The sequence below is a fragment of the Pithys albifrons genome, chromosome 7 (genome assembly GCF_047495875.1).
Source record: "Pithys albifrons albifrons isolate INPA30051 chromosome 7, PitAlb_v1, whole genome shotgun sequence".
Lineage (NCBI taxonomy): Eukaryota > Metazoa > Chordata > Aves > Passeriformes > Thamnophilidae > Pithys > Pithys albifrons.
In genome coordinates, this window is record NC_092464.1 from 5,228,617 (window position 1) to 5,254,920 (window position 26,304).

General features: G+C 46.4%; 1 protein-coding gene across 1 annotated transcript in view; it reads left to right on the plus strand.

Moving 5' to 3' along the window:
• VILL (villin like) overlaps window positions 1-25,045 on the plus strand; it is a 36,549-nt gene extending 11,504 nt beyond the window's left edge. The window contains exons 2-20 of the mRNA XM_071560743.1: window positions 1,154-1,235; window positions 2,650-2,724; window positions 4,749-4,945; window positions 6,810-6,918; window positions 7,240-7,350; window positions 8,759-8,958; window positions 9,046-9,124; window positions 10,755-10,853; window positions 13,263-13,416; window positions 14,431-14,531; window positions 14,789-14,926; window positions 15,463-15,621; window positions 16,481-16,660; window positions 17,569-17,714; window positions 18,326-18,470; window positions 19,102-19,290; window positions 21,303-21,371; window positions 22,236-22,514; window positions 23,791-25,045. Coding sequence (XP_071416844.1) covers window positions 1,167-1,235; window positions 2,650-2,724; window positions 4,749-4,945; window positions 6,810-6,918; window positions 7,240-7,350; window positions 8,759-8,958; window positions 9,046-9,124; window positions 10,755-10,853; window positions 13,263-13,416; window positions 14,431-14,531; window positions 14,789-14,926; window positions 15,463-15,621; window positions 16,481-16,660; window positions 17,569-17,714; window positions 18,326-18,470; window positions 19,102-19,290; window positions 21,303-21,371; window positions 22,236-22,514; window positions 23,791-23,904 — 2,613 coding nt within the window. The 5' untranslated portion in view covers window positions 1,154-1,166 and the 3' untranslated portion in view covers window positions 23,905-25,045. The remainder of the gene's footprint in view (window positions 1-1,153; window positions 1,236-2,649; window positions 2,725-4,748; window positions 4,946-6,809; window positions 6,919-7,239; window positions 7,351-8,758; window positions 8,959-9,045; window positions 9,125-10,754; window positions 10,854-13,262; window positions 13,417-14,430; window positions 14,532-14,788; window positions 14,927-15,462; window positions 15,622-16,480; window positions 16,661-17,568; window positions 17,715-18,325; window positions 18,471-19,101; window positions 19,291-21,302; window positions 21,372-22,235; window positions 22,515-23,790) is intronic.
• Window positions 25,046-26,304: the final 1,259 nt, after the last annotated feature.

Below are 26,304 nucleotides of genomic sequence, written 5' to 3' on the forward strand. Positions count from 1 at the left end.
GTGGGGTGGTTGTTGTTTGTAACACAGTACAGTCGTTCAGTCTGTCACGAGCAAATGCAAATCGAGGGAGTGCACTGACAAACCAAATGAATGCAAGACGCAGGAGTCAGCGAGCCGTGCGTTCTCTCAAGGCTGGGCCTTGATTGGTGAGCAGGATTGACTCATAAGGAAGGCTGATATGGGTCTTGCCCTTACACAAGCACAGCCTGTCCTGTGGCTGCTGCAGCAGAGCTGAGCTGCTCAGGGGCACCTGCCATGCCCTGTGGGCCACTCAGCTCTGATAGGATATGAGTCTGTGTTTTCACATGCATTGGTTTGGGATTTGATTTGCTTAAGGAAGTTGCTGTGTAAAAAAGCTGGGTTCAGAAATTGTTTTTTGAGCAAAACCTCAGCAGTAGGAACAGGAAGCATAGCTAAGGGTAGTCCTTATTTCTTTTCACAGCTGGTAGATACGATAGAGGATGGATAGGACAGACACCCTTGTGTGGGCAATCTGAAACCTATCTCTTCCCCTTGTAGGCAGCACAGCTTAGGAAGGTGCTGAGCTACCTGTAAAATAGACATCCTGGTCATGGTTTGGATCACTCTGTGTGCTCTCCTGACTCTGCTGGCTGTGTCTCCATTGACCTTTATGGAGCTGAGAGCCTGCTGCCCTGCCCTGTCTTAATTTAGACCTGAATCTCATCCTGAAGTAGAAGGGCTTCATTCCTTGGGCTCCCAGTGTTCCAGGGTCAGGGTGACCTCACCTGACTCCACTTACTGGTCCAGGAGGACGTGGGTCTCCTGGAGAGCCACTGTTGTCTCCTCCACCCCTCATGCCATGGTGGGAGCAAAGCAGTGCTGAAGTCAGGTCCAGCACCCTGGAGAATCCTTTCCACCTATTCAAATAGTGGGAAAATAATCCCCCACCAAAACATCATCCTATCCAGTCTTTGCTGGGCGGTGATCCCACACTTTGCTTGGCCCTCCATGAACATGGATAGCCTGGGAAAGGGGGTTCATCCCACTCAATTGTTGAGAGTAATCAGACAGAGAAAGACACATCAAGGTGTGAATTATTTGTATTAAACCTCCAGAGCAAGAGGAGCCCAGCTGACCACATTTACTGCTGTATCCAATTATATAGTTATTTTGGTTTTCCTTTTTCTTCCAGCTCAGACTGCAGGATGACAGACGGTGACACAAATCTCCCAACCATTGAGAGAAAGCTGGGACTGCAGATATGGGGCATAGAGGTATGACAAGAGGCAGTGATGGCACATGTCCTCTGCACATCTGGGTGTGTGTTTATGTTTCAGGAAAGAGGTCTTCTTGAAGTAATTTGTGTGGGAAAGGAGGGTCTTAGAGATAAGATACAGTGGGAAACAGGAGACCCAGTATCTCCCTATGAAACTTTCAACATGTTATTGTTTTGGTTTCCTTCTCTGTAAAACAGGGATGATAATATAGACTAAGGAATGTGGTGGGACTGAAACTGTCCTCCAGCACTGGAGGCTTTTCCCACCCCTTTTTGGAACCAGTACAAGGCTGCTTCAGCACACCAGAAATTCCCTGTTTCACCAAGAAGATGGGTTATCCATAGGTAGCCTTAGCCTATACCAGTACCTGCCTTGGGGAAGACACCTATTTTTGTGGCAAAGGCATGCCATGGAGTCTGTTTATATTTCATTGTCTTACCTACTCTGCCTCACTGCAAGGAGAGATCCTGCAGCCTGTGAGGCCACCTTCTGCTTGTGGAGGTATTTGATTTTGGATTGCAGCTGGGCTGTGTTCAATTCTGGCTGTTCCTCACCCAGGAACATTCCCCTGCAATGACAGTGGGTATAAACTGAGGTGCAGAGTCCACTCAGGGGTGCAGTGGGAAGGGGCTCCAGCACACATCTCCAAGTGGGACTCCACAAGTCCTAACTGTGTTCCAAATATCACAATCTTTGCCTTTCTATTTCTCTCCAAAGTACTGTACTAAGCTCTTTCCAGAGGATCTGTAATTAGAGCCATGTGGGTGCACAAGGGTCAAGCTGGTATGCTGGGAAACAAGTCAGGCCACCAGGAGAATGCATGTCTCTAATTTCAGGGCACCACAGAGCCAGTTCCAGCCCAGGAGCTGCCTGTGGACTGGTGGGTGGCACGTTTGGGCACCTACACTGGGAAGGTAGGGCTGGTTAAAATTATGCACTTGCACCAGAGGAAGTGTACAATTAGGGCTGGAGGGGTGAGGGGCCCATCAGTGTCCTCATCTCTGTCTTTTCTCAGCACTGCTGGTTGCTCTGAACCCCTGGCAGAGTGGTTATCCTAACAGAGTGCTGAAAGTTGTCCTTGAACTCATGGGCACTGAGTAAAAACTATGCCCCAAACTAAAACTAGAATGAGGTGTGCTCACTCTCCCGGGGAATACCCTACAAATGCAAGCTCTGGAGCACTTCAGCCTGACCTCCAGGTCTACATTTACAAGAATTAAGAAGTGGAAGGAGACTAAAACATACGTGTAAGCCTGTCCAAGCATCATTATCATTTGCCCCTTTTGATCCCTTAGTACATTGGGGATTTCCTCCAGAAGTTGGTTTTCCCAGCTCTGGCTGTCCTGTTTCACACACATCAACTTCTGGCCCTTAAGTTCTAGCAATGACCCAAACACTGATTTCTTTACAGAACATGAAGATGGTTCCTGTACCTGAAAAGGCTTATGGGACCTTTTTTGAAGGAGACTGTTACATCGTTCTGCATGTAAGTAAGAGTAGCAAACACTGCTCTCTTAGGAAGCTTCTTCAACCCTTTTTGTTTAGCTCTGACTTGGTTCCTGCATACCCTTTCTGGTGCAAAAAGCACTGTGGGTTAAAGTGCTTGTGCATGTGTGTTCACCATCTAATCATGGGTCTGAATTTAACGTGGCTGTTGCAACAACACTGTCTGTTTAGTCAATCAGAAGTCCAGGGGAACCATTAGCTTAGTAATTCATTAAAAGTGTTTATCTTCTAATCAACTGAGTCATGCCCAGGCATGGCAGAATGGCCAGTGCATTCCAGGCAAACTGAATCAAAGCCCCCATTTGCATGATTTATGGAAGTATTTTGGGGATGTGAGAGTTGGCCAGCTGGAGGGTCTCATTTTCAGCAGCTGATGAGGGATATGAAAGTGTTCCATGTCGTGTGTCACGTAAGCAACAGAGAAGTTGTACAGCCCTTCTCATGCCTCCATTAGGACTCTTCATCAGTCCCGCTCAGATTTGGTCCAGACCTACTTGCAACCAGCTGAACCCAGGCTAGACAGAAGCATGAGGGACTTCTATGGGCTCTGCAAACTGCCTTGTGCTCCCAAAGTTCAGTGGGGGGATGAAGTGTTACACCCACCTCCTAAAATTCCTTCCAAATCTCTTCATCTGTATAGAGCAATCCAGGTCCCATTGTATCAAAAAACGGTGGAAACCAGAAGCATTTCCCACTTCCTGGGTCTGAGTGTTCCTCCTGCAAACATCCCTGTCAGTGAAGAGACAGCAACACCTCCTCTATCCCACAATAACCAAATGCACATCCGTCATACGTCAGGCTGGGAAAGAAGGCTGAGATAGCACCAGAGGATGAGCTTCCTGCCCAAATGCACCATGCACATGCCTTTTTGATGCCTTTGGAGTGCTAAATCAGTTTGGTTGTAGCCACCCAAAGACATGCTTAGAGCAGAATATGAGAGTCCTTGCACGGAGCTGACAATATAAATATGGATTTTGATGATCACAGGCTCAGCTTCTGTTGCAACAGCTTCCCCAGGTAGAATAGCCCTTAATTAGCCCAATGCTCTCCTTTTCTCCTGAAGACTGGAAGGCAGAAATATTCATCTTTAAAGTCTGTTTTTTCACTGAAGTCTCTCCAAATAAGGATTGTCTGCGGGACAACAGAACTTTGATCCTCTTCAATAGGAATGTATTAAATGGAGCAATTTTCCACAAATTAATTATCTGTGCCTGAGGAACTGAGCTACATTTTATTTAAGTTCTTCTGCTGTGTTTCACTGTGGTATCACCGCACAAAGCAAATAAACAGAACTTAGTGTCAAATCCAGCTGATAAAACGAGCATTTATTTCCTTTCCCAGGCAACCACAATGGAGTTTAACTCAGTAGGTGCTGAAAAATATCTGGCACAGCTCACGTGACACTGAGCACACCTGTCCTCAGCCTGCTTGCCTCCTTTTCCTGGGCTGTTGGGGTTTTCTGTAATAAGATGAATCGCAGCATGCACACACCAGCTCAGCTTCATTTGGAGTTATGTCTGGTTTGCAAGTCAGCAGGAATTCCACTGCAGTTTGTGTTACTATGTCGTGTGATATGAGAAAGACAACAGGAAAGAAAGGGTAGTATCTCCAGACAAACAAATAGCAGAGTGCATTATATTTCAAAAGGTGATCTATGAGAAAACTGTGCTTAAAGTTTTAATATCAAACTCTACAAAAGTAGGACAGGTTGAATACATTAATTTTGGTAATTGCATGGGTGCTCAGTTTTTCTTGATAACAAGAGTTATAAAAGAGTATCAGACAGACCCATCCTTCAGTTCAACATGGACATGCAGTCCAAAAATGCTCTCCTAATTAAGGAGAGCTCCAGGCTGAGCTCTATTTGCTTTCCCTTTGCCCAGGAGAAAGGCAGAACTGGGAAAAATCTCCAGTCACTTGGTTCTGTCAGGTCTCCCTGGCCATTTGAAACACGCATATATGGACTGTGTGTTCATCCTGGCTTGTCTTTCCCACCTCTCCCAGACCAAAAGGACCTCCCGTGGCTCTGCTGTGGATCTGCATTACTGGATTGGCAAGGACTCCTCTCAGGATGAGCAGGGTGCTGCAGCCCTGTACGTCACCCAGCTGGACAACGCGCTCGGGGGGAACCCTGTGCAGCACCGGGAGGTGCAGGGACACGAGTCCGAGACTTTCCAGAGCTACTTCCGCAATGGCATCATGTGAGTAGCTCAAAATACCCTGCAACGACGTGGGTCGTGGCCCCTGGGGTTCCCTCTGCTTCTCTTCATCTCAGAGACATGAGCGTTTCAAAAATCTGAAAAATGCTGGCCAGCACTAAAGCTGGTTAAAATTCAGAACAAAAATTTCCCATTTTGAAAGAATTATTTAAGACATTCGGTCTGGAATCGTGTCACTACTGGTCATTTCCCCAGATGTTTGCAGTAATTGCATCTTAACCTCCCTCTTGCTCACCCTTGGGCCTTCCTTTCTCTCCTCCACACACTTTAAAGTGCCCATTCAGGGCACTTCAGACTAATATCCACCTTGAGGTGAAGTGCTGGTTTGGCTCATACTGGGAGTAATATTCCTGTAGTGGAAGGAAGGTTTGATTCTGACCTTCTGTCATCTAAAAGAATCCAACCTTGTGGTCTTTGGTCACTCTGGGCTTTTGGAAGAACTCCAGTAACTGTCCTCCAGGGGGACCTTCATTGGCAGTAAACAGCCTAAATGCCTTGATTTTAAACAGCTGAAGAAAACCCATCCTGAGTCAATATCTTCATCCCAGTCTGACTTTTGAAACCTCTGTCTTCTGCACCTCTCATGAGTTTCCTCAGTACTTTTCCTGAGACAGAAAAGTCCTTTTACCTTCATCTTAAAGATGAGTAAGGAACAATGAGGGACTGAAGGTCAGGTTTTAAAAACAGTCTATTTGGCAACCTGTTTGCTTCTGAAATCATTATAAGTTGGACTTGGTCGTGGTCTAAACCACATCCCTGTGGTCAGTTAGGAAGTCTGAGGCAGAGTGAGAAATGGAAGCAACCTCTTTCCACATCTTGACAGGTGGACTAATCACCAGAGCATCCTTCTGTGGGTATCTTAAACTGTGCCAAACAAGTCTAAAGTGCTGTGAGTCACTCACACATCTGACCACATTTGCCAGTCTCTTCCAAGCTGTGATAAAATACAAATATTACCCACATGGCAAAAACTGTAAACGGCAATTGTTTCTTTTTCTCTCATAAATGGCAATTATATCATGTCAATTATTACTGTAGCATGAAAATAGGAACAATGGATCTGTTTTTAAAGTGGTCTAGCATACGTGCAAGTGACTTAGACTTACCTAAAACCTATTAAAAAGATTCTGGGACTTCCTTGGGGGGTTGTGTCCTCTCATGATGTGATTGTGTGAAGTTGCACAGAAGGGAGGGGATGGCACTGTACAATGAGGCAGTAAGTGCTAACAGTGGCTGTTGCAAAGTGTGTATTCAAGGATGGAAGAACAAGGATGGAAGTACCTGTTTACAATTTTGTTCTGTTTGTGGCAACAATTTCCTATCCCAGCTACTTAAACAGAATAAATATTTTGAAGAAAACTGAATTTTATCACAGCATTTGTTTTCTGCAAAGTCTGCTTCCTATTTTAATTCAATGTTTGTGCATTATTTCAGTTCTGAGATGCCACTGCCCTGATTAATGGGATTTTTAGTTTGGTTGTGTTATGCTTTCATTGCCACCCCTGACCTGCCCGTTCATCTTCTCCCAAGATGTTTAAAGTTTGGAATTGATCTTAAAAGTCTTGTCCAACCTAAACAATTCTATGATTCTGTAACTGTATGCACAGCATCAGCACAACACCCATAAGAGGCAGAGGGACACCATGAGAAGTCATGGTCTGGCCAAGGACCATGAAAAGCACAGTGAGGCAACTGTGAGAGCTTTTGACATTCCATTTTCAGGACTTTGAGGTTATTTTGGTTCTTGATCTTTTAGCTGTCACACAAAACTCAAGATGCTCTCAGAGGAGAGAGAGGAAGGTATTTTCTAACTGGCTCTAACTCTTCATTCTCTGCTTCACAACAGCTACAAGAAGGGAGGGGTGGCTTCAGGATTTAAGCATGTGGAGACCAACATGTACAACATCAAGCGTCTTCTTCACGTCAAGGGCAAGAAGCATGTGTCAGCCACAGAGGTAAGGAAAAGATCCTTTTCTTCTTATGGATCATTTCTCCTTGCCTCTTCTCCTACACCTGTTTTCAGCCAGGTTTTCCTGCTGGGTATCTCATCTCTGCTCAAGGACTTGTACTTCAGGATGGTATTCATGAGCTCACTCAGGGGTTTGGTATTGCCATGAGAGAAGCCCTTGGGCTCAGTGAACACCTGACTGCCAGAGGGATGAGAATGTCATTGCAAACTTGTTCTTACATCCCAGGGACAGGTTTGCAGTGGCTGTGACTTGTCACCTGCAGCTCTCATTGTCTTCCTCAGTTTGCAAAATGTTTTCTTGTGGCAGGTAGCACTTTCCTGGGACAGTTTCAATAAGGGTGATGTTTTCTTGCTGGACCTTGGGAAGGTGCTGATTCAGTGGAATGGACCCAGCTGCAGCATTGCTGAGAAATCCAGGGTGAGTGCAGGCAAAAGCCACTTAGTTTACCAGTGGTATTTTTTGATGCCTGGAGGGGAAAAAATAGAGAAAAAGTGCTCAGTGTTTACACAGTAAAAATCTTAGGAAGAGCAGCAATACAGAGATGAACAGAGAAAATAATGATAAATCTTCTACTTGCTCATCTGTTCATTTTAGAGGCCCAGGGAAGTGCTTTGCTCTGATTGAGATCTGGCCTCAGCTTGGGTTTCACAGACAGCTGTAGCACATCACTAGCTCTGGCCCCAGAAGGACATCCAGTTCCCTCTAGGGAGGTCCATCTCCATCCCTCTGTGCCCTGTAGTTTGCATGACATAGGATTAGAAAGTCAGTGACACCGGTAGGTTTAGCTGCACTGACTACCCCTGGGGTAGATTAATTTTAATTTTTTGTTTACAGCATCACAGGGAATTCCAGCTTGGTCAGTATGAGACAAGCAGGAATACATAACCCAGGTGCTGATGGGCCAGATCCATAACTCTTAAGGTGCTTTGCAAAGGCATCATTATCCTTATTTTACTGATTGAGGAACCAAGATACAGAGATGTAACAAAGCAAGATATGTCAATGGGTCATCAGCAAAGCTTGTGGCCAAACTCACAGCTTGTCATTATAACATTAAAAGGCAGATGGGTCTGGTCTGCTCGTGGTTCCCCTGATGAGCTAGGAGAGGAGGAATCCTCACAGGGAATGTGAGTTTTCAGGGCACAATGGCTAAAAGGGAGGATCCTATGGATAATGGAGAAGAGATAAAGCAGCTCAACAGAGGAGGGGGGCAGGTAGAGGGGTGGCTGCTGGGTTCATCTCAAGCCTCAAGCAGGCCATTTCCTATGTCTAATAAACAGAGTCACCTTTCAAGGCTGTTGCAGTAAGAGTCATGGAAAAAAAATAATTTAATGGAAAACAGAGATTTCAGCCTAATTAGTTGCTTGACATTTCACGCTGCTTTTTTCACAGAAGACATCCATGTTTTTTGAACACTTGAAACAGTAAATGTAAAATGTCACTGTGGGGCACGTGGAGACCTGCAGCTTTGCAGCATCCTGCCTCATTGTCCTCAGCCTGTGTGCTCATCTCTCTTCCAGACCATCCCACAAGACCCCTGGAGCTGCTTATGTACAGTCACACACACAGGCAGCACCAGTTGTGGCTCCCACACGCCTGTGCCCTGAGGGAGCAACATCTAGCAACTATAATAAGCAATATTTTCCTATGAGTTAGTTAATAATCAGACACTACAGATACATCTGTTTCTATAACAGCTAAATTTGGAGGGCACCAGCAGCTTCAGGGGCTCTGGTCATGGGGCTTGGGCTCAGTCATTACTCAGGGTGTAGGGCAGTGAGTTTGTTGTCTGTGTCAGGACTTACCCACTCTGATCTGTGTGCAGGGTCTGGCTCTGGCTCGAAGCATCAGAGACAGTGAGAGGGGTGGCCGTGCCCAGATTGGCATCATTGACAATGAGAAGGACTCCCCAGACCTCATGCAGATCATGAGGATGGTGCTGGGCGAGAGGCATGGGGAGCTTCGGGATGCCATCCCGGACACAAAGGCGGATGAGCTGCAGAAAGCAAACGTCCGGCTCTACCAGTAAGTCCAGGGATGTGCTCCAAACCCCTTCCTTCCTCACACTGAGCACTGTGAAGCCTGACTGTGCTTGGTTACTGTGTCTTTCAGTGTGTATGAGAAGGACAATGACCTGGTGGTTCAGGAGATTGCCACGCGGCCCCTGACACAGGATCTGCTCCAGCACGAGGTGAGAGAAACCCAGAGGCCTTTACAGAGGGAAAAGGATGCTGTGGCTCACTTTGTTTTCAGCTGAGTACCTGTTTCAATGGCATAACCTGTTTCCTTCCATCATTAGGCCAGTTTAGCCCTGATGTTGGGTTAGGACAGCTCAGCCCTACTACAATCTCAGCAGCCAGAGACGGGTGGTGTGTTGAAGCTGTTCCAGCAAGAGATGGCAAATGGATGCTCTCAGCCAAGTATTATATTGTCTTGGCAATCAGAGTGAAAGAGAGCTGCATGCCAGGAATAAATTCAGTTGGAATCAGGGCTTCTTAATACCTGATGTTCAGGGGTAGCCTTCCCTCTGCTGAATCCAGAGCAAATAAATACTCTGCTCACAAAACCAGAGAGATACGTTTACCTGCTGTAGCAGGTGGCTGGTCTCAGTCACCCACCCTGAACAGAAATTCCTTACAGACCCTCTGTGCAAGGGCTTTCAGAAAACAGACAATTTTCCTTCTGACTGAAATTTGGCAGAGAATTGCTCACTCTTAATTCTCTGCAGTGCAAACCAGCCTATCCCAAAACAGCATTGTGCTGCAAGGTTCCTCTTCTCTTCTTTGCCCTGATGTCAGCCTTGCTAAATCTCACTCTCCCTTTGCAAGCATAAGGACCCTTCATTTTTCTTTTCAAAGCTTGGTTTGAAAATGAGAAGCCTTTGGTCACACAGTGTGTTTGGAGCACCAGCTCCCTGCAGATGGGCTCAGCAGACACCTCAGCATCCCCTTTGTGTCTGGGATTCTGCTGTGTTCACAGAAATGCAGCAGTTTTAGCTCTAGGTCAGGGACACAAAATAGTCATAGTGAAGAGGTTTATTGGACTTTTCCTGCTCCTCTGTTAGCAGATTTGGCATAAATGAGCACCACCAGGAGCAGTGCTGAAGCACAGCAGGTTGAGGGTGATATTTTTAAATAGAATCATAGAATCATAGAATGGATTGGGTTGGAAAAGACTTCCCAGATCATCAAGTCCAACCCTTGGTCCAGCTCCAGTCCCTTTACCAGATCATGGCACTCAGTGCCACGTCCAATCTCAGTTTGAAAACCTTCAGGGACAGTGAATCCACCCCCTCTCTGGGCAGGCCTTTCCAATGCCTGAGCACTCTCTCTGGAAAGAATTTTTTCTGATCTCCAACTTAAATTTCCCCTGACAGAGCTTGAGCCCGTGCCCCCTTGTCCTATAGCTTATACTTCTCCTGGTTCTACTTATACTTCAGGTTCCTTTTAGGGCATTTCTGTTGGTTTGAGAACATCTCCAATGAGACAGTAAGAGCCAGTTTGGAGCAATACTTAAAAAAAATGTTTATTTTATCTCATCACAATTGAAACTCACCTGCCTGGGTCAGGTGTGCTCACAAAGTCAGTGTACCCATGAACTCCTGCCTTGTAGGGTTGGTGTAGAGCATTTATAAATCCATCCTGTTCCCTTTGCTAATGGTTGCAGGGTTAGAGCTCTGCAAGGCAGGGAAACGAGCTAGATCCACATCTAACTTAAATTTTCCAGAAGGATCCAACCTGAGTAGGCTACAAATGTCCTTTGCCTGCACAGACATTTCACGTCTGTTTTTTCTGGTTTCTGTTTTTTCCGTTTCACCTCAGGACTGCTACATTTTAGACCAAGGTGGTTTCAAAATTTACGTCTGGAGAGGAAAAGCCTCCAGCCCAGAAGAGAAAAAAGCAGCCTTCACTCGAGCTGTGGTGAGTTGTAATATCATGCAAACAGTGCCGTGGGAGGTTAATATGTGCTGATCTAGATGTGACCACTAATTACAATTAAGTGTAGGTTTGGGGAGCTGGCCTGTGCAATAACAGAAACAGAAGTTAAATGTCTAAGGGAGGCATGATGACGCAAACACGAAATTGTTAGTCATCAAATTGTGCTAGAACTAAAGCCTGGCACTAAAACAAGGAAGAAATTCGTTAAACAAACAAAAAGAAAAGCATAAAATACTTTGTTACATGGCAAATAGTGAACTTCTGGAATTTTTTGATTCAAGAGATGGTGGAGTCAGAGAGTATCAGCAGGTTTGAGATGGGATTAGACAAATTCATGATCAAAAGGTGCATAGACAGATATCAAAGGAGCTCTTTTATGCTCTCTGAGATCCATGGCCCAATATTGTGGCTGCTGGGGAGAAGGGGTCACACTGAGGACATGAGCCACCAAGCTCATGTTTGCTCACTGAACGGCAGCTCCTGGTGCCACTGTCCCAGGCAGCACAGGATGCTGCTCTGACCCCAAGAGGCATCTCTTGTGTCACCAACCAAGAGTAATGTCTTGGATAAATCAGTGGGGAAGTTCCTTAGCTGGACTCTGGAAAAGCCAAACCGTTTATGTAGGGCTATAGGCCTCATCTGCAAGTCCATTACAGGTAATAACACCTGTTTCACACCACCAATGGGGCTGGGCTCAGGTTCTGTGTGTGAATTTGAGGGTGATATGCGGCTCTTGCACTGGGTGAGAACAGATCACAGACCATATGATCACAGAATCACAGACTATTCTGAGCTGGAAGGGACCCACAGGGATCATCAAGTCCAACTCTTAAGTCAATGGCCCACACAGGGGATTGAACCCATGACCTTGGCATTATTACATCCAAGTTTTAACCAACTATCAGCAGCTGTTGATTCAGATTGGCCCCCCTGAGGCAGGACCAGGGCTCGTGAGGAGGTAGAGCACACCAGCACAGTGCCCTGGCCCCTCCAGACAAGCTGTCATGTGGTTATTTTCTGTCAGATCATGCCTCAGCTCTTCATCTCATTAAAAAATAGCCTTGAGGGAGCCTGGGCAAGTAAGACATTTGGTATTTTTTTACAAGTTGGCATGTTGAATTGAAGGTTATGAGGAAACTTAGCTTTCAATTATCTGTTTAATTATTTATTATGGGAAGACCACAAATGGCTTCATCTTCAATGAGATCTAACCAGGAGATGCTGAACTTCAGTGGTTCCACATTCAGTAAGGTCCTACCTGGAGACACACAGCTTCAATATAGATTGCACCTATTGTCTCAGAGAAGAAAACCTTAAAAAAACATCTTAAAACTCGTCTTCCTGTCCTCTGTGCTCCTTAACTCAAGCTCTTTCCAGGAGGCAGTCAGCTCTGCAAATTCTGGCCCTGAGCTACACATGTAGAACAAAAGATATCTCTTTCTTTCAGTGTGGCAGGTGGGAGGATTGGGAAGACCATCTGCTCTGCTTTCCCCTGGGTGTGGTGTGTGGCTGCAGTATTCACAGCAGAGGATGAATGCTCAGAAAGCCACAGTCAGGCTCCTTCCCTGAACTGTGGTTGTCAGCACTGTATCTTGGGTCATCCTGGAGCCTACTAAGATAAACACAAGGGCAGTTCCCAAAACTGAACTGGCATTGTGCCAGAACACAGACCATTTCCTTCCTTCTCTTCTTCTATCAAGCATCTCTGTTGAAGAAGTCTTCTAACTCAATAGTAGCACTGTTGCAAAAAATAATGTGGTTTTAGGGGAAAAAAAATAAGAAAAAATATTTCTGAGTGTTTGGTCCCTTCAGAACACACCTCCTGCTCTGGGGTGCTGAGCTGCCTCCATCCCTTCACTCCTTGTCTTGCATGCTCTCTATCATGCTACAGAGAGGACAGTCCTTCTGGTTTAGAGAGGGACAAAAAGTTTGGAGAAAAGCAAAGAACTGAATTAGGCTCTTGGGTCACGTACACCCATCACTGCTCCTGCCTCTTCACTCCTCAATCCATCACCAGAGGCCATCGCTGGAGCTATCTGAGATAGAGGAGGGGGCTTTCCATTACACCCATCGAGTGAGGTTTCTTCAAGACTCAGGTGCCATGTAGAGATTTATTTTAGGATGTCACCCAAGTGATCAGCCTCCAGGAGCAGAGTTCAGACCCCAAGGACACAAACGTGGATACTACAGCGAGAGCTTGCAGTCACCTCTGTTTGTAAGTCTGAATGCAAGTTTTGGGGTCAGTCCTGCCCTTACTCAAGACACTGGGTCCAGTGAGGGACATTCACTCTCAGGGCTGGCTCAGATTCACATCCCTCTTCTCACATCCCTTTTTTCCTCATCTGTAAAAAGCTTGCTGTGTCCCAGTAATGACTTTTTCAACCCCACTAGGGTTTTATCCAAGCCAAAGGCTATCCTGCATCCACCAACGTTGAAGTGATCAATGATGGGGCAGAGTCAGCCATGTTCAAACAGCTCTTCCAGAGGTGGACGGAAAAGAACGAAACTCAAGGACTGGGCAAAGTCTACACTACTGGCAAAATTGGTGAGCACATTGGTCCTGGATTTGTCTTTCCTTCCTGAGCTAAGTAAATGCTGAGGGAACAGGATTCACATCAACTATCTCCTGCCTTCAGTATCTTGAAAATATAGTGCACATTCTTCTCTTGCCTTGTGTGTTCCATCTTTCTTCAGTAGATGCAAAGGATTCATCAACTGAGCAACATTCAGAACTGCTGAGGCTTCTTGTATGAACCAAACTGTCACTTACTCTGAATGTAAATGTTGGCAGACAGTCACTCCCCTTTGAAAAATTGTATGCAAATTTCACACTTGCAGAACTTCCGAATTTTTGTTATAAAGGGCTAATGTTGACCCTGATAAGGAACTGTTGAACAACATTCTGATTTTATTTACACTGGCATCCATCCAAGACTCTCCTGACATCAGTGGATTGATGCTGTATTTAAACAATGTATTATCACTCTGCTGAAGTGAATATGACAATGCATTAACCCAAAGAGCAAACAATACCACAGAGAACCTGCTGATGAATGATAGGAAGATGACAGAGATGCTGAACATCTCCATCAATAACAGCTTGAGAGCCATAAATCTCATTCCCTTGCAAGTTCCCTCTTTTCTCTTCACCTCTGTTTCTTTCTGTGCTGTTCTTAAATACTTTCTTTCTTTAATAAGAGCTGGAGAAATGTAGGCATTTTCTTTCTGAAACCAACTTTTTAAAAGGAGGGAAATATTTATAGATTTGGAGAACAATTATCAATTTTCAGTCAGGAGACAACTAATACTTTCAACAGCCAGTCATCACTGGAACACACTATATGGACAATTCCAGACTGTAACAGGTCAACACTGAAGTATGTGAGCTCTTGCATATTCCAAAATCAACACTGGTTTACTGGTGGCAAGGCTGGATTCTTGCAACCCTAGGCCAATTTTTCGTGACATTTATAACAATTGTGTGTGAGGGTGGTGTGGAGGGTTGCTCTGTTATTGTGCATTCACTGGGTTCTTATTTTTATTCTGCTGGTGCACACAGCCAAGGTGGAGCAGGTGAAGTTTGACACCACTCAGCTCCACGCCAGGCCAGAGCTGGCTGCTGAGCAGAGGATGGTCGACGATGCATCTGGGGAAGTCGAGGTGAGAGAGCTCCTTTTTCTGACAGAGCATGCAGTAATTAGTGTGTTACCAAACATCACTTGTCCTAGAAAAGAGGACACTAAGGATAGACCTCATGGCAGTCTAGAGCTTCCTCACAAGGGGAAGTGGAGGGGCAGGCAATGATCTCTCTGGTGACCAGGGAATGGCCTGAAGCTTCAGTGGTCTGTTAGTAAAGGGGCTGTGCTCTGTCTTCACCTTGACTCCACTGCTGCTCACCAAGATGTTTCTTTCCCCAGGTGTGGAGGATTGAGGACTTGCAAATGCAGCCAGTGAATCCCAAGACATATGGGCAGTTCTATGGGGGTGATTGCTACCTGGTCCTGTACACATACCTGAGATCAGGCAGGCCCCACTATGTCCTCTACATGTGGCAGGTAGGTCAAACCAGAGCAGAAGGGACTGTCCAGTGCCTGCTACAGAAGCCTAAAACTGAGGGAAGCAGTGGCACAGAAAAATCCCAACTCAAGCATCCAGAAGAATTCAAACACCTTTTGCTCATCAGTTGTCCATTCCAAATATCCCAGGCCGTGCTTTGTAGGCAGCCTGTACACTGATCCCAAGCATGAGACTGAACCAGAAAAGCCAGACAGAGTGAAGGATTGTGGGGTTTTCAATGCTCAGGTCAAACTCTGGAGTCAGACTGTCCCTTAAAGCCTCAGTTCGTGAAGTTTCATGGGTATATAAATGTCTCTACTTTCCTTTTTTAAGTACATTTCCCTCCCCTGGAATGCAGAGAGAAACTTGAAAAACGGGATGCTAAAGTCTACAAAACCAGAATGCAAATGAAATTTAAATATCTGGGAGTTTTAACTCTGATATTCCATGCTTGGAACTGGCAAGATGTTACATTGTGAAGAGGTTTATACCTTCCATCTCATCCCACTGGCTGTGTCACCTCTCTGTCCCCCAGGGCCGCCACGCCTCCGTGGATGAAATCACTGCCTGTGCCCTCAATGCCATCGAGCTGGACAAGAAATACGGGGATGAGGCTGTGCAGGTGCGGGTGACGATGGGCAAGGAGCCCAGACACTTCCTGGCCATCTTCAAGGGCAGGCTGGTCATCTATGAGGTAACATGGCCTTGTCAGTGTAGGCAAGGGAAGTACCAGTCATGGCTTGGCAGCTGCACGGGAAATAATCCAGAAAAAAAAATGGGATGATATTCATGGAAGGAGCTTGCCAGATCTCCACGGGCTGGCAGATGGAAAGGTGGAACATTCCTAGTGCTTCCTGAGTAGTCTGAACACCATTTGTGTAAACACTGTCCTGGACTGATCCAGACTCCACTGTCCACCCCTGAGGTCTAGCACTGATGTGTGTTCTCATAGAACTCTAGAACTCTATCCCAAAATACTCTGCAGAGTTAGAATAAGGCAATCATTCTGTGACTGACAGATAGTGCTGTCCAGAGAGGATCCTTCAAAATATCCTACAAACAGCGTTAGACAATTCAAATTGTCCCTCCCTGAATTGTATCATATTAACTACTTATCCACATCACTTGTTGCTTTGGCTGCTGACATCTGTGTTGGAGACACTGCAGATGGCTGTGGAAGAGAGGGATTATCTCAGCTCTCAGTGTTGGTCCCACCACAGGACTTCCATGGCAGGTGTTGAGCTAAGATGAGCACAGCTGGAAGTCAAAGTCCACCAGCCTTGCCCAGTTTGCATGGCAAATGCTTTACAGACACTGATCTGCTCACATTGAACTTCAGCATCTTGATGGAAGCTGATCAAGACTCAGTAATCAGGGAGAAATGTGGAACCAGGCAATACCTGGATTTCCCACCCGCTCAGTGCAGGACCATGGTCCATCATTGGAGCAGTGGGGAGGGTTGTGAACCCAAAAGCCTTCCTCAAGTCAGTGACACCCAGGATCTGTGTGTCCCCCTCACCTCTGAGCACCATCCTTCCTCTGTTCCCTTGCAGGGCGGCACGAGCCGCGCTCAGGAAAGCGCTCCCGAGCCAGCGATCCGCCTCTTCCAGGTGAGGGGCACAGATGAGGTGAACACAAAGGCCACCGAGGTTCCAGCCCGAGCCTCCTCCCTCAACTCCAATGATGTCTTCCTGCTGACCACCAGCCAAGTCTGCTACCTGTGGTGTGGGAAGGTGAGTCTGCAGGCCAGGGATGATGGCTGAAGGAATCCAAAATTGCTGATGTAGGGCTTGAGTCTCCTACATCCACTGAGCTGTGGAGGTGAATCTTTGAGCAGATGACTCATTAATTCAATTGAGAAATGGCCTCAAGTTGCACCAGGGGAGGTTTATATTGTATATTAGGAAAAAATTCTTCATAGAAAGGGTTGTCAGCCATTGGAAGAGGCTGGCCAGGGAAGTGGTGGAGTTACCACCTCTGGAAGTATTCAAAAAATGTGGTTGTGGCACTTAAGGACACAGTTTAGTGGTGAACATAGTGGTGGTGCTGGCTTGGCTGTTGGACTTGATGATCTTGGAGATCATTTCCAACCTTAATGATTCTATGATTGCATGAGAAAGGTGCATTGAGGAGAAGGCTCCATCTGTGAAGGATCAGCATTAACAGAGTTAACCCATCCTTTAGGTGTTCATACTACTTCAAGCTGAATAAAACATCCCAACTTCCCCAACTGTACGACATAAGCCAGGATGAGAGCATATTCATTTATCCTGTTTTAGTCATATGTTTTGGGATGAGATGGTGCATCAAATCAAAGCAGAAGGATTGTCAGAGAAGCTGTGGCTGCCCCATCACTGAAAGTGGTCAAGGCCAGGTTGGATGGGACTTTGAGCAACCTGGTCTAGTGAAAGGTGTCCCTGCCCATGGCAGGGGGTTGGAACAAGATGAACTTTAAAGTCCTTTCCAACCCAACCCATTCTGTCAGTCTGTGAGTGTTGCTCTATGTGCCAAAGGCTGCACTGACTGTCCCTTTAAAGAGTGAAAATGGATTCTGAGTCACCAGTTCAAAAGCAATCAAGCAGGTCTAAAAGTTTTGCCAGTGTGTCCCTAACTCCACCTCAATCTTACCTTCTGCACACAGGGATGCAGCGGAGACGAGCGGGAGATGGCCAAAATGGTAGCTGACATCGTTTCCAGACGGGACAGGCACACCATTTTGGAAGGCCAAGAGCCAGCAGAGTTCTGGGAAGCTCTGGGAGGCAAAGCACCTTATGCCAGTGAAAAGAGGTAACAGTGACCTGCTTGTTCCTCTGGGCCTGGCCAGGGACCATCAAGCAAGGGATCAGAACTTTGATACAGTGCCCTCACTAAAGGGAGCACAAGGTCAGAATATCACCAAAACCTTGGTCTCTTTCCCAGATTTTGGGTCAGGCCTTCTGTGAAGTAGGAGCTACAGATCCAAACCTTGCAGACAAGGGTGTGCTACATTCTACTTTCCTCACAGTAAACCCCTCCCATGTCTCACCATAAGGGCTACAGGAGCCACATGCTCCATTTCCAGCCATTATTACCTTTTGGGGCAGCCCTGGAAGATCCATGAGACTAAATCTGCTTTTGAACAACCTGGATTTCTCCAGTCCTCTGGGCAGGTGATGGGTTCCTTTGCAACCAGGTGACCTCATATGGCTTTCACCTCACATCAGTCTCACCTGCTTTTGTCCTCTTTGGGTAGAGAAACAGTTACCTTTAAAAATCATTAAAATGGTCCAAGAATCTCCTGATGAGTGTTCCATCCTGTCCTTCCATGCCATGACAAGTAGCATCAGGCCCTGCAATAAGCCACAAGGGAAAGATTTCCATCTCTCTTGCTTTTTCTTGCTCTGCCATGCATGAGGAAGGTTCCAAGAGCAGATCACACACTACCAGCCTCGCCTCTTCGAGTGCTCCAACCAGACAGGTCGATTCATCATGACAGAGGTGGTGGGCTTCTGCCAGGAGGATCTGGATGAAGATGATGTCATGCTGCTGGACACATGGGAAGAGGTCAGCACAGATCCCCCTTCCCTTCCCCCAGACATGTTTTCAGACAGGTTATGGCTTTAATTGGTTTGAACCCATCATTCAGTGTGAAACCAGGGGCAATATGCCTTCTGTCCCACCGCCAAACCCTTCATGGTGCTTGGATGCACATCCAGTCCAACTGAGGGAGGCAGCATTGCCAGCCCTGCTTCAGAAAGGTGGACACCAAGACTCTTGGTCCCTGCCTTCCTCCATGGTGAGAGGAGTTGGAGCTACTCCAGTCTTTGCCAGCTCATAAAAGCTGGTGGCACCCAGAAACACTCCCCTCACTTCCCAGCACCAATGGTGATGACTTGATTTAGGCTTTGGGGAACTGTCTCCAGGAGTTTCCTTTCTGAGTTGGATCCATGCAAGGACAGGGTTCAGCTACCTTGAAACATACAGGAGCTGTTACCTGAAATATTTATGCTTTATGCCTGTCTCAAAGGCAAAATCTTTCTTGGCTGGGAGTAAGTCTGGGATCAAAGTCACAAGGGACTACTGGGAAAATACATTTCCAATCTTATCTCTGCTCCTGTTGCCAGGGGAGAACAAACAGCTGTGTTTGCACAGGTCCCACTGACTCACTGATCTCCAACACCTTCTCTCCTTGCAGATTTTCCTTTGGGTTGGCAAAGCCTCCAACACATACGAGAGGAACGAGGCGATTGCCTCGGCTAAGGAGTATCTCAAGACCCACCCGGCAGGGAGAGACTTGGCAACCCCAATAATCCTGGTAAAGCAGGGCTATGAACCCCTCAACTTCACAGGATGGTTCAACGCTTGGGACCCCTACAAATGGAGTGTAAGTTGCTGAAAAAGCCCCATGGTGCACGTGGACATGTGCTCGGCAGTGCTTAAAGGGTGTTCTTCTATGATACACGCAGTGAAACCTCACTATGACATGTCCTGAGCTTCATAGAATCACAGAATTATAGAATGGCTTGGGTTGGAAGGGACCTGAAAGATCATCCAGTTCCAACCCTCCCACCATGGGCAGGGACAAGCGTTCCTGGTGCTGCCTGAGCAGCTTCTGCTCCATCACCACCAAAAAGTACCTGTTCAGTGAAACTGCAGCTTTTTTAAATATATGAGCTTGAATCCACAATATTCACATTTTTATTTTGAGAAAAGATAGTGTTCCAAATCATGTTTGTGATTTTGACCAAAAAGGGGTTGGGGCTGAGAGTATTAAAATAAAGTTCAGAGCGAAGACAGAAGCTCACAACCATTTTAAGGAAAATTGGGAAAAAATGTTCATTTTTCAAAATGCAGCCACAGAGTAAAATTTATGACCCAGCTTTAAGGGCAAACTGTGATGAAATGAAAGATGTGAGCAGACAGGTCTCATGTTCAGGTTTGTGGAATGCCCATCAGAGCCCAGGAGCTCCTGAGCAAGGTCACCCTTGGTACCTACACATGAGCCTTCCTCTCAAACCAGCTACAAATATCAGCTCTTTACTACATGGAAATGGAAACTTGCCCCAGGAGATGCCTGGGGTAAAAAAAGTCCTTTCTCTCTTTTAAACACAAAGGCTTCAAATAATTTTAGGAGTATAATGTGGAGCAGAGATTTGCTCATGTGGCCTGTGCATAAGGCCCCACCAGGACCCAGAGGTGGAGCACTGGAACAGTGTGGAGGTCCCCAGGACTTCACCCTGCAGGAAAACTCTCACAGAAATACTTCACTTCCTGCATCTGGATTTGCATCATCTTTCTTAATAATCAGTGTGGTAGTAGAGAGCCTGTCTTGACATCTGGATCTGGACAGAGAAGACAGCAACTCCCAGAGCAATGACCCTTAAAACAATGTTGATGTTTAGAACAGAGGTCAAAACTTGTGGGTTTGAGGTTTTTTTTCCTGAGGAACGGCTGAAAAACAAGGATACAGCTCATAAAATACGTGCCTCTAAAAATATCCCCTGTAGGCAGCTTCAGCAACTACAGACAAGCCATCCAAACTGTTGACATCCCAGAAACATCTGGTGTGTGTTCATTGCTCAGTTTTGGGTCTAAATCTGTTTTCTCTGCAGTCCATGTGTTTATGTTGTTTGTTCTTGTTGGGAAACTTTGTTGGATGATTCTGTTAAGAACTGACATCTCCTGGTTGCTTAGGAAAACACAGCCATGAGCTTTGCCAATATATCCAGTGTATTCCTTTGGGAGTTTCTTTAGTAAATACAAGGTAGCTCATAATGCATGGCACTTAATTATAAGAAGTTAGGGATTGAAGCTTTGAAAAATCTGTTGATTTAGATAAATGATTCAAGGAAGGGGCGAAAAGGAATAATATTTAGTCCCTAATTTTCATGCACTACAAGGTTTATTTAAAATGTAAGAGATTTAAATCCAGCAGTAAATATGATTTCACTTGTCTTCTGCTCTCTGAAGCCTTTTAAATTTTCTGTTTTCACCTGTTACTGTACAACTGCAGAGGCTGAAGTCCATTTGTTTCTTTTTCAAGGGAAAGCTCAGGTTCTCCCATAGTCTCCTGATTCCAGGGGCTCAGGTGTGCAGGAGGCAGCAGCTGCCACCTCAGTGAGCACCTCTGGACTTTAAAATTCATGGTCTTTTGACCCTGTTGGAGTAGCCACGAGTGTGAGCTGAATGCAGCCCATACTTCTTACAACTGGAATGGCCTGCCCAGAGAGGTGGTGGATTCACCATCCCTGGAGATTTTTAAACACAGATTGGACATGGCGCTGAGTGCCATGATCTAGTAAATGGACTAGAGTTGGACCAAGGGCTGGACTCAATGATCTTGGAGATCTTTTCCAACCCAATCGATTCTATGATTCTAACTCTCTTTCCCTTCAGGATGGCAAGTCCTATGAGGAGATGAAGAGCAGCTTAGGAGACGTGTCGGCCATATCTGAGATCAAAGTGGTGAGTTGAGTAGGAAACACCTGGTTTGAACACCACCATGTCCCCAGACTGTTCTCACAGTGGAGAGGACATCAGGATCAGAGAAGGGATGGGGACCTCAGGCTGTCAGGATCAGAGCTGTGCTCCTCTGTGGGAAACAGAGGGAAATGTTATAAATAACCCATAAATAACCCATAAATACACCTCCTGTGCCTTTCCCAATCCTGTCCAGACACATCTGTGAGCAGGACATTGTCCAGCTGCTTCAGTGCAGAACAAACACAACTGTGTGCAGCTGTAAGAGTGTGCAGTTAAGAGTTGTGTGAGTAGTTTGTGGTGGTGGGGCCCCTGAGACTAGGTGAGGGTGCCCTGGTAAGGATAGCATAGCCCCGTGGGGTATCCTCCAAAGCAGAGAGGAAATGAGGGCCCAACAGTCCCAAATGTGATGGTCACACAGGGTCAGTTCTGCCCTGGTCAGGGTCAGGATGAAGGCAGGTTTGGATGAGGAGAGATGGCCCATCAAGGAGGGGTATGCAGGTAATTTCAAAGTTTTAGACATGGTAGACATCTAATCTCACCTTCTGTCCTCCCACATGTACCTTCCCCTGATGTTATCTTGAGAAGAATGAGACTGCTGTAAGTATCCTCAGCTATTTCTAAGAGCTCTCATTAGTGTGTGCTTTTAGCAGTCCTAACATCAAGGTGTAGCTTTATGGAGGTGCTGGACTAATGCTTTAGTTGGGACTTCTCCTTGCTGCTTTGGAGCTACAGAGTCTGTGCCAGAAATAGTGCCCCACAACCCCAACAGAGAGAAAAATCCTGGGATAATCCCCAACTTGCTCTGCCAGAGCATCTTGTCTTGACATGTTTTCCTCCGTTTGTCAGGACCTTAACAACATGAGCCTGAACAAGAGAACCCTCAGCGTGACCACCTTGGCTGGTTCAAATAATTCAAATTCTTCCTCGGAGTATAAATCCCACTTGAACCACAGTGACAGCAACAGCTACGGCAACAGCAGCAACTACAACAGCAACAGCAGCAACTACAACAGCAACAGCAGCCCCTCCCTGGTACCCAACGGGGAAGCAGTTTACTCCCGAGAGGTGCTGATGCACAGGACGGTGGATGAACTTCCAGAGGGTGTGGATCCCACCAAAAAGGAGGTGACAGCATTGCTGGTTTGATGCCTTTGTAGCTTAACTTACTCATTGGCTGAGTGTATTAATGCTTTAGAATACTGAGTCCTGCTTCAGGCTCAGGGAGGTGCTGGCTGGACACAGGTCTCATCTAAAGGAAGAGCTTCACTTGAGAGGAAATTCACAGAATCTGGGTTGGAAGGGACCTTAAAGATCACTTAGTTCCAACCTGTCTGTCATAGATAGGGACACCTTGTGGTGGTTTTACCCTAAATGAAGTAATTCTGGTTTTTATGGATTAAAAAAAAGGAATTTTAAATAGCAACTTTTAAAAAATATATAATGTTCTGGTAGAGTCATTTTGCCCAACCTTTGTTCTTGGAAGGACAGAGAATCCGAAGTAGAATTCCTGTGGGACAAGGTGGCACAGCTGACAATGAAGCCATAATTTGCCTTTTGATTGGGCTGTAGGCAAATGTTTTCATTTGAAACTCCTTCCAGAATGGATATTTTTCCTTTTTTTTTTTTTTTAAATTTGACAGAAAGCTTGCATTTCAACAATCTGTAATTTCAGGAGAAATGACACAACTCAGATTTCTGATCAGCCCAAGGGTTTTGGCAACATCTGTAGCTGGGTCCAAGCAAGCTGATGGGAGAGGCCCAGGGTTGATTCCCTCTACTCCCTGCAATCCATGTTTGAGTCATGTCTTGCCCAACAGATCTGGCAAATGCCAACACCCAGAGCCAGAGACACAGGCTACAGCTGGGCTGTATGTGAGCTCTTTCGTCTACCCACAATGCCAGGGAAAAAACCCTCCACTTCCCACAGGGTCTTTCTTGGTATCCCTGATGACTCTGCTCTCTGCAACCCATCTGTCTTTCCAGCAGTGGGAGTGAACATTTCCAATGGAATATCTGGGGAGAGGGAACTGAGCAAGAGGGAGATGCTTTCACTGTGAATCACTTCCTAAGAAACCCCCAAAACTTTGGCCAGCAGAACTTCTCTGATGGACTATAAATTGCCCTGGCCATAGAATGATTGGCAGGGACTAAATTCCAGCCACAGCATGCCAAATCCTCAAAACCAGAGCATCCCTTTGGGCTGGTAGGCTTTTATTCCCCTGGTGCTTTGGGAAGTGGGATGAGGAACAGTTACTGGGACAAGGACAGGCAGCTGGAGAGAAGCTGTTGGCCAGGAGTTAGAGGTCAGCACTGGCATGGTGAGGAAGGAATGCAGCCTGTGGAGGTGTCCCAGCCTCTACAAAAGCCACAGCTGACCTGTCCTTGCTCTCTCCTGCTGCAGTACTATCTCTCTGATGCCGATTTCCACGATATCTTTGGGAAGACCAAGGACGAGTTCTACCAGATGCCCAAATGGAAGCAGCAGAACGAGAAGAAACAATGTGGACTCTTCTGAGAGTGCAGGGGCCATCCAGCATCCAGTGACTCTGGGACCAACCCTCGCCCTCTTAGGAGCTGCAGGAAAGAAGTCCAGGCATTTGCTCAACAAACCCAACCCAACATCTCAACTAGGCCCAGCTCCAATGCAGTTGTTCCAGCAGCCACTGTTCAGGGCATGGCTCCTTTCTCCCTGCAAACCCAGAATGCCAGGAGGCAAAACCTTTTGCAAGAAGAGCATGGCAGGATGTTCTTGCCTCTTTCTGACACTTTGTTGTTGATAGCCACAAAGACAAGTGCGTGCCACACAACTGTATTGTAGCCTCTTCTTTCCTCTGCCTTTTGCAAATTGCCACATGCACAGTGTCATGATCTTCCTTCGTTTGTAGAAGTTTAAAATTAGGCAAGACAATGGCCATTTTCAGCTGCTGTGTAAATGCTGGGTGGGGGAAGGAGGGGAAAGCCCTAAGAGGATAGAGGGGGAACCTTGAGGTTGGAAAAAACCATAATGGATTAGCCACATGTCCACTGGGATAGTCCATGGAGTGACCCCTTCTCACCTCATAGAAAAACTACTCACAAAAGAACAAAAAGAATCAGTTGTAGACTAAAGTGGATAAATAGCCCAGGGCAGATAAAACACATGAGAACCTGGTTTGGGAAAAAAAAACCCCCACATTTATTATGAATATATTTATTAGCTGATCTATTTCAAGAGCATGATGAGACCAAGGGCCAGACACAAATGTTGATTTTTGACAGCCATACAAGACTCTAGCTACTTTTTTCTCATTCAGACAGCACCTGCAATCTCACCAGGCCTCTCTGAGCATGACCAGGTGAATGTGAGAGTCCACCTGCCCACAGACCAGAGGCTTGAGGAAACCAGGAGGGTTTGGGGTATGTCCTGAGGCAGAGTGTGTCCTACTGAAGGGTTTTACCAGGGCTCCATCCCTGTGATGTCTGTGGGGCTGAGGGGTGCTTGTTCCACACGGTGGGCTCTGATTAGGGAGGGCAGCACGAAATGTGAGTGATCAGTGATTAAGGGATACAACTAAAGGAAGAAAAACACCTGTTTAAAAACTCAGGCAATGTGGTTTTTCAGCTTTACTCCATTTCCAACCTGCTCAGTGATTCCAAATAAACATCCTGCAGCAGCACTGTAAGTGTCCTTTATCAAGCTTGTTGGGGTAGGATGGCAGTAGATAAAAGCTCTGCAGGGCCACAGATCCTTCAAACACCTGGTCATCAATGGAATTTTGCATTTTTTGGAAAAGAAAAGGAGGAGGTGGCACCCCTTCTGTTTCCAGACACCACATGGCCACAACAGTTTTTCTCCCCCTGCCCATGCCTGCCTCTGAAGCCCCATTGAAGCAGTACCTTGCTGTTCAGCTGTTGGCCTGACTGCCCACCCCTGCCTCAGGGATATGGGGATGAAGCTGAGGAGCTGCAGAGTTCTCACTCAAACCCTGGGACTATTGCACTGAAGTGCCACCATCTGGCTGGGCTGGAGTGGTGGCCGCCAGGTGATGGGGTCGTCTGGACAGACCTTTGTGTTTAAGAATTGGTAGTTGCTTCAATTAAGCCCCAACCCCATCATTGCATCCATGTTCCTGCCACCACTTTGACCCATTTCTGCCTGAGGGTTCAGCCCAAACCCCGTTGAAACTGCCTGTGCAGAGTAAGTTAAGCATCGAGCAGAGACACAAATCAGCTGAATTACCTGTGTGATTGCTCCTGTTGTGCTCACATGAGGTGCAATCAGTGCACATCATCCATGTTTCAGCCTCCACTGCCGCTGCTGGAAGCAGCAATATTTGCCTCATCCCGCTGTGGCACACTCCTGCCAGCTCCTAAATTAAGGAATTTCATGTGCTCCTCAATGAGGTGCAGGAATGCCACCTACCAGCCCTGACTGTGGGCCTAATGAGCTTCACACAATCAAATGAAGAACAGCCAAAATATAGTCAGATTAGGGAGATTAGGCCAGTTTGCTACAAATTGCTTTAATCTCTGCAGCCACAATGCTCAGTAACACAAATGGAGTGCTCTTGCCTGCAGTAGGAAACCAGCCTGAGATTTTGCAGACCATAGATCTTGTGGTCCTTGGGCCTGATGGAAACTGCTGCTGCCCTCCTCTTCTCATGGCAGTGTTGTTTCTACTCTCTGCCTCTGATTTTTGAAGGAAAGATCCTCATCCACATCCTCCTTTTAATGTCCTTTGCCACTCTTGCTGTGGTGTCTGGTGGGCCATGTCCTGGTTTTGCTGCTCTTTTCCTCAAAGTTCTTCCCTACCGTGGGGCTCCAGCATTTCCTAATCTGCTCGAAGAGGAGATCCCTCAATAATGAAATAGACCATGTCCCTTCCTTTGGGGAAAGAAGAGACCTTGTAGTACTGTGCATTGTGCTCTGCTCCATC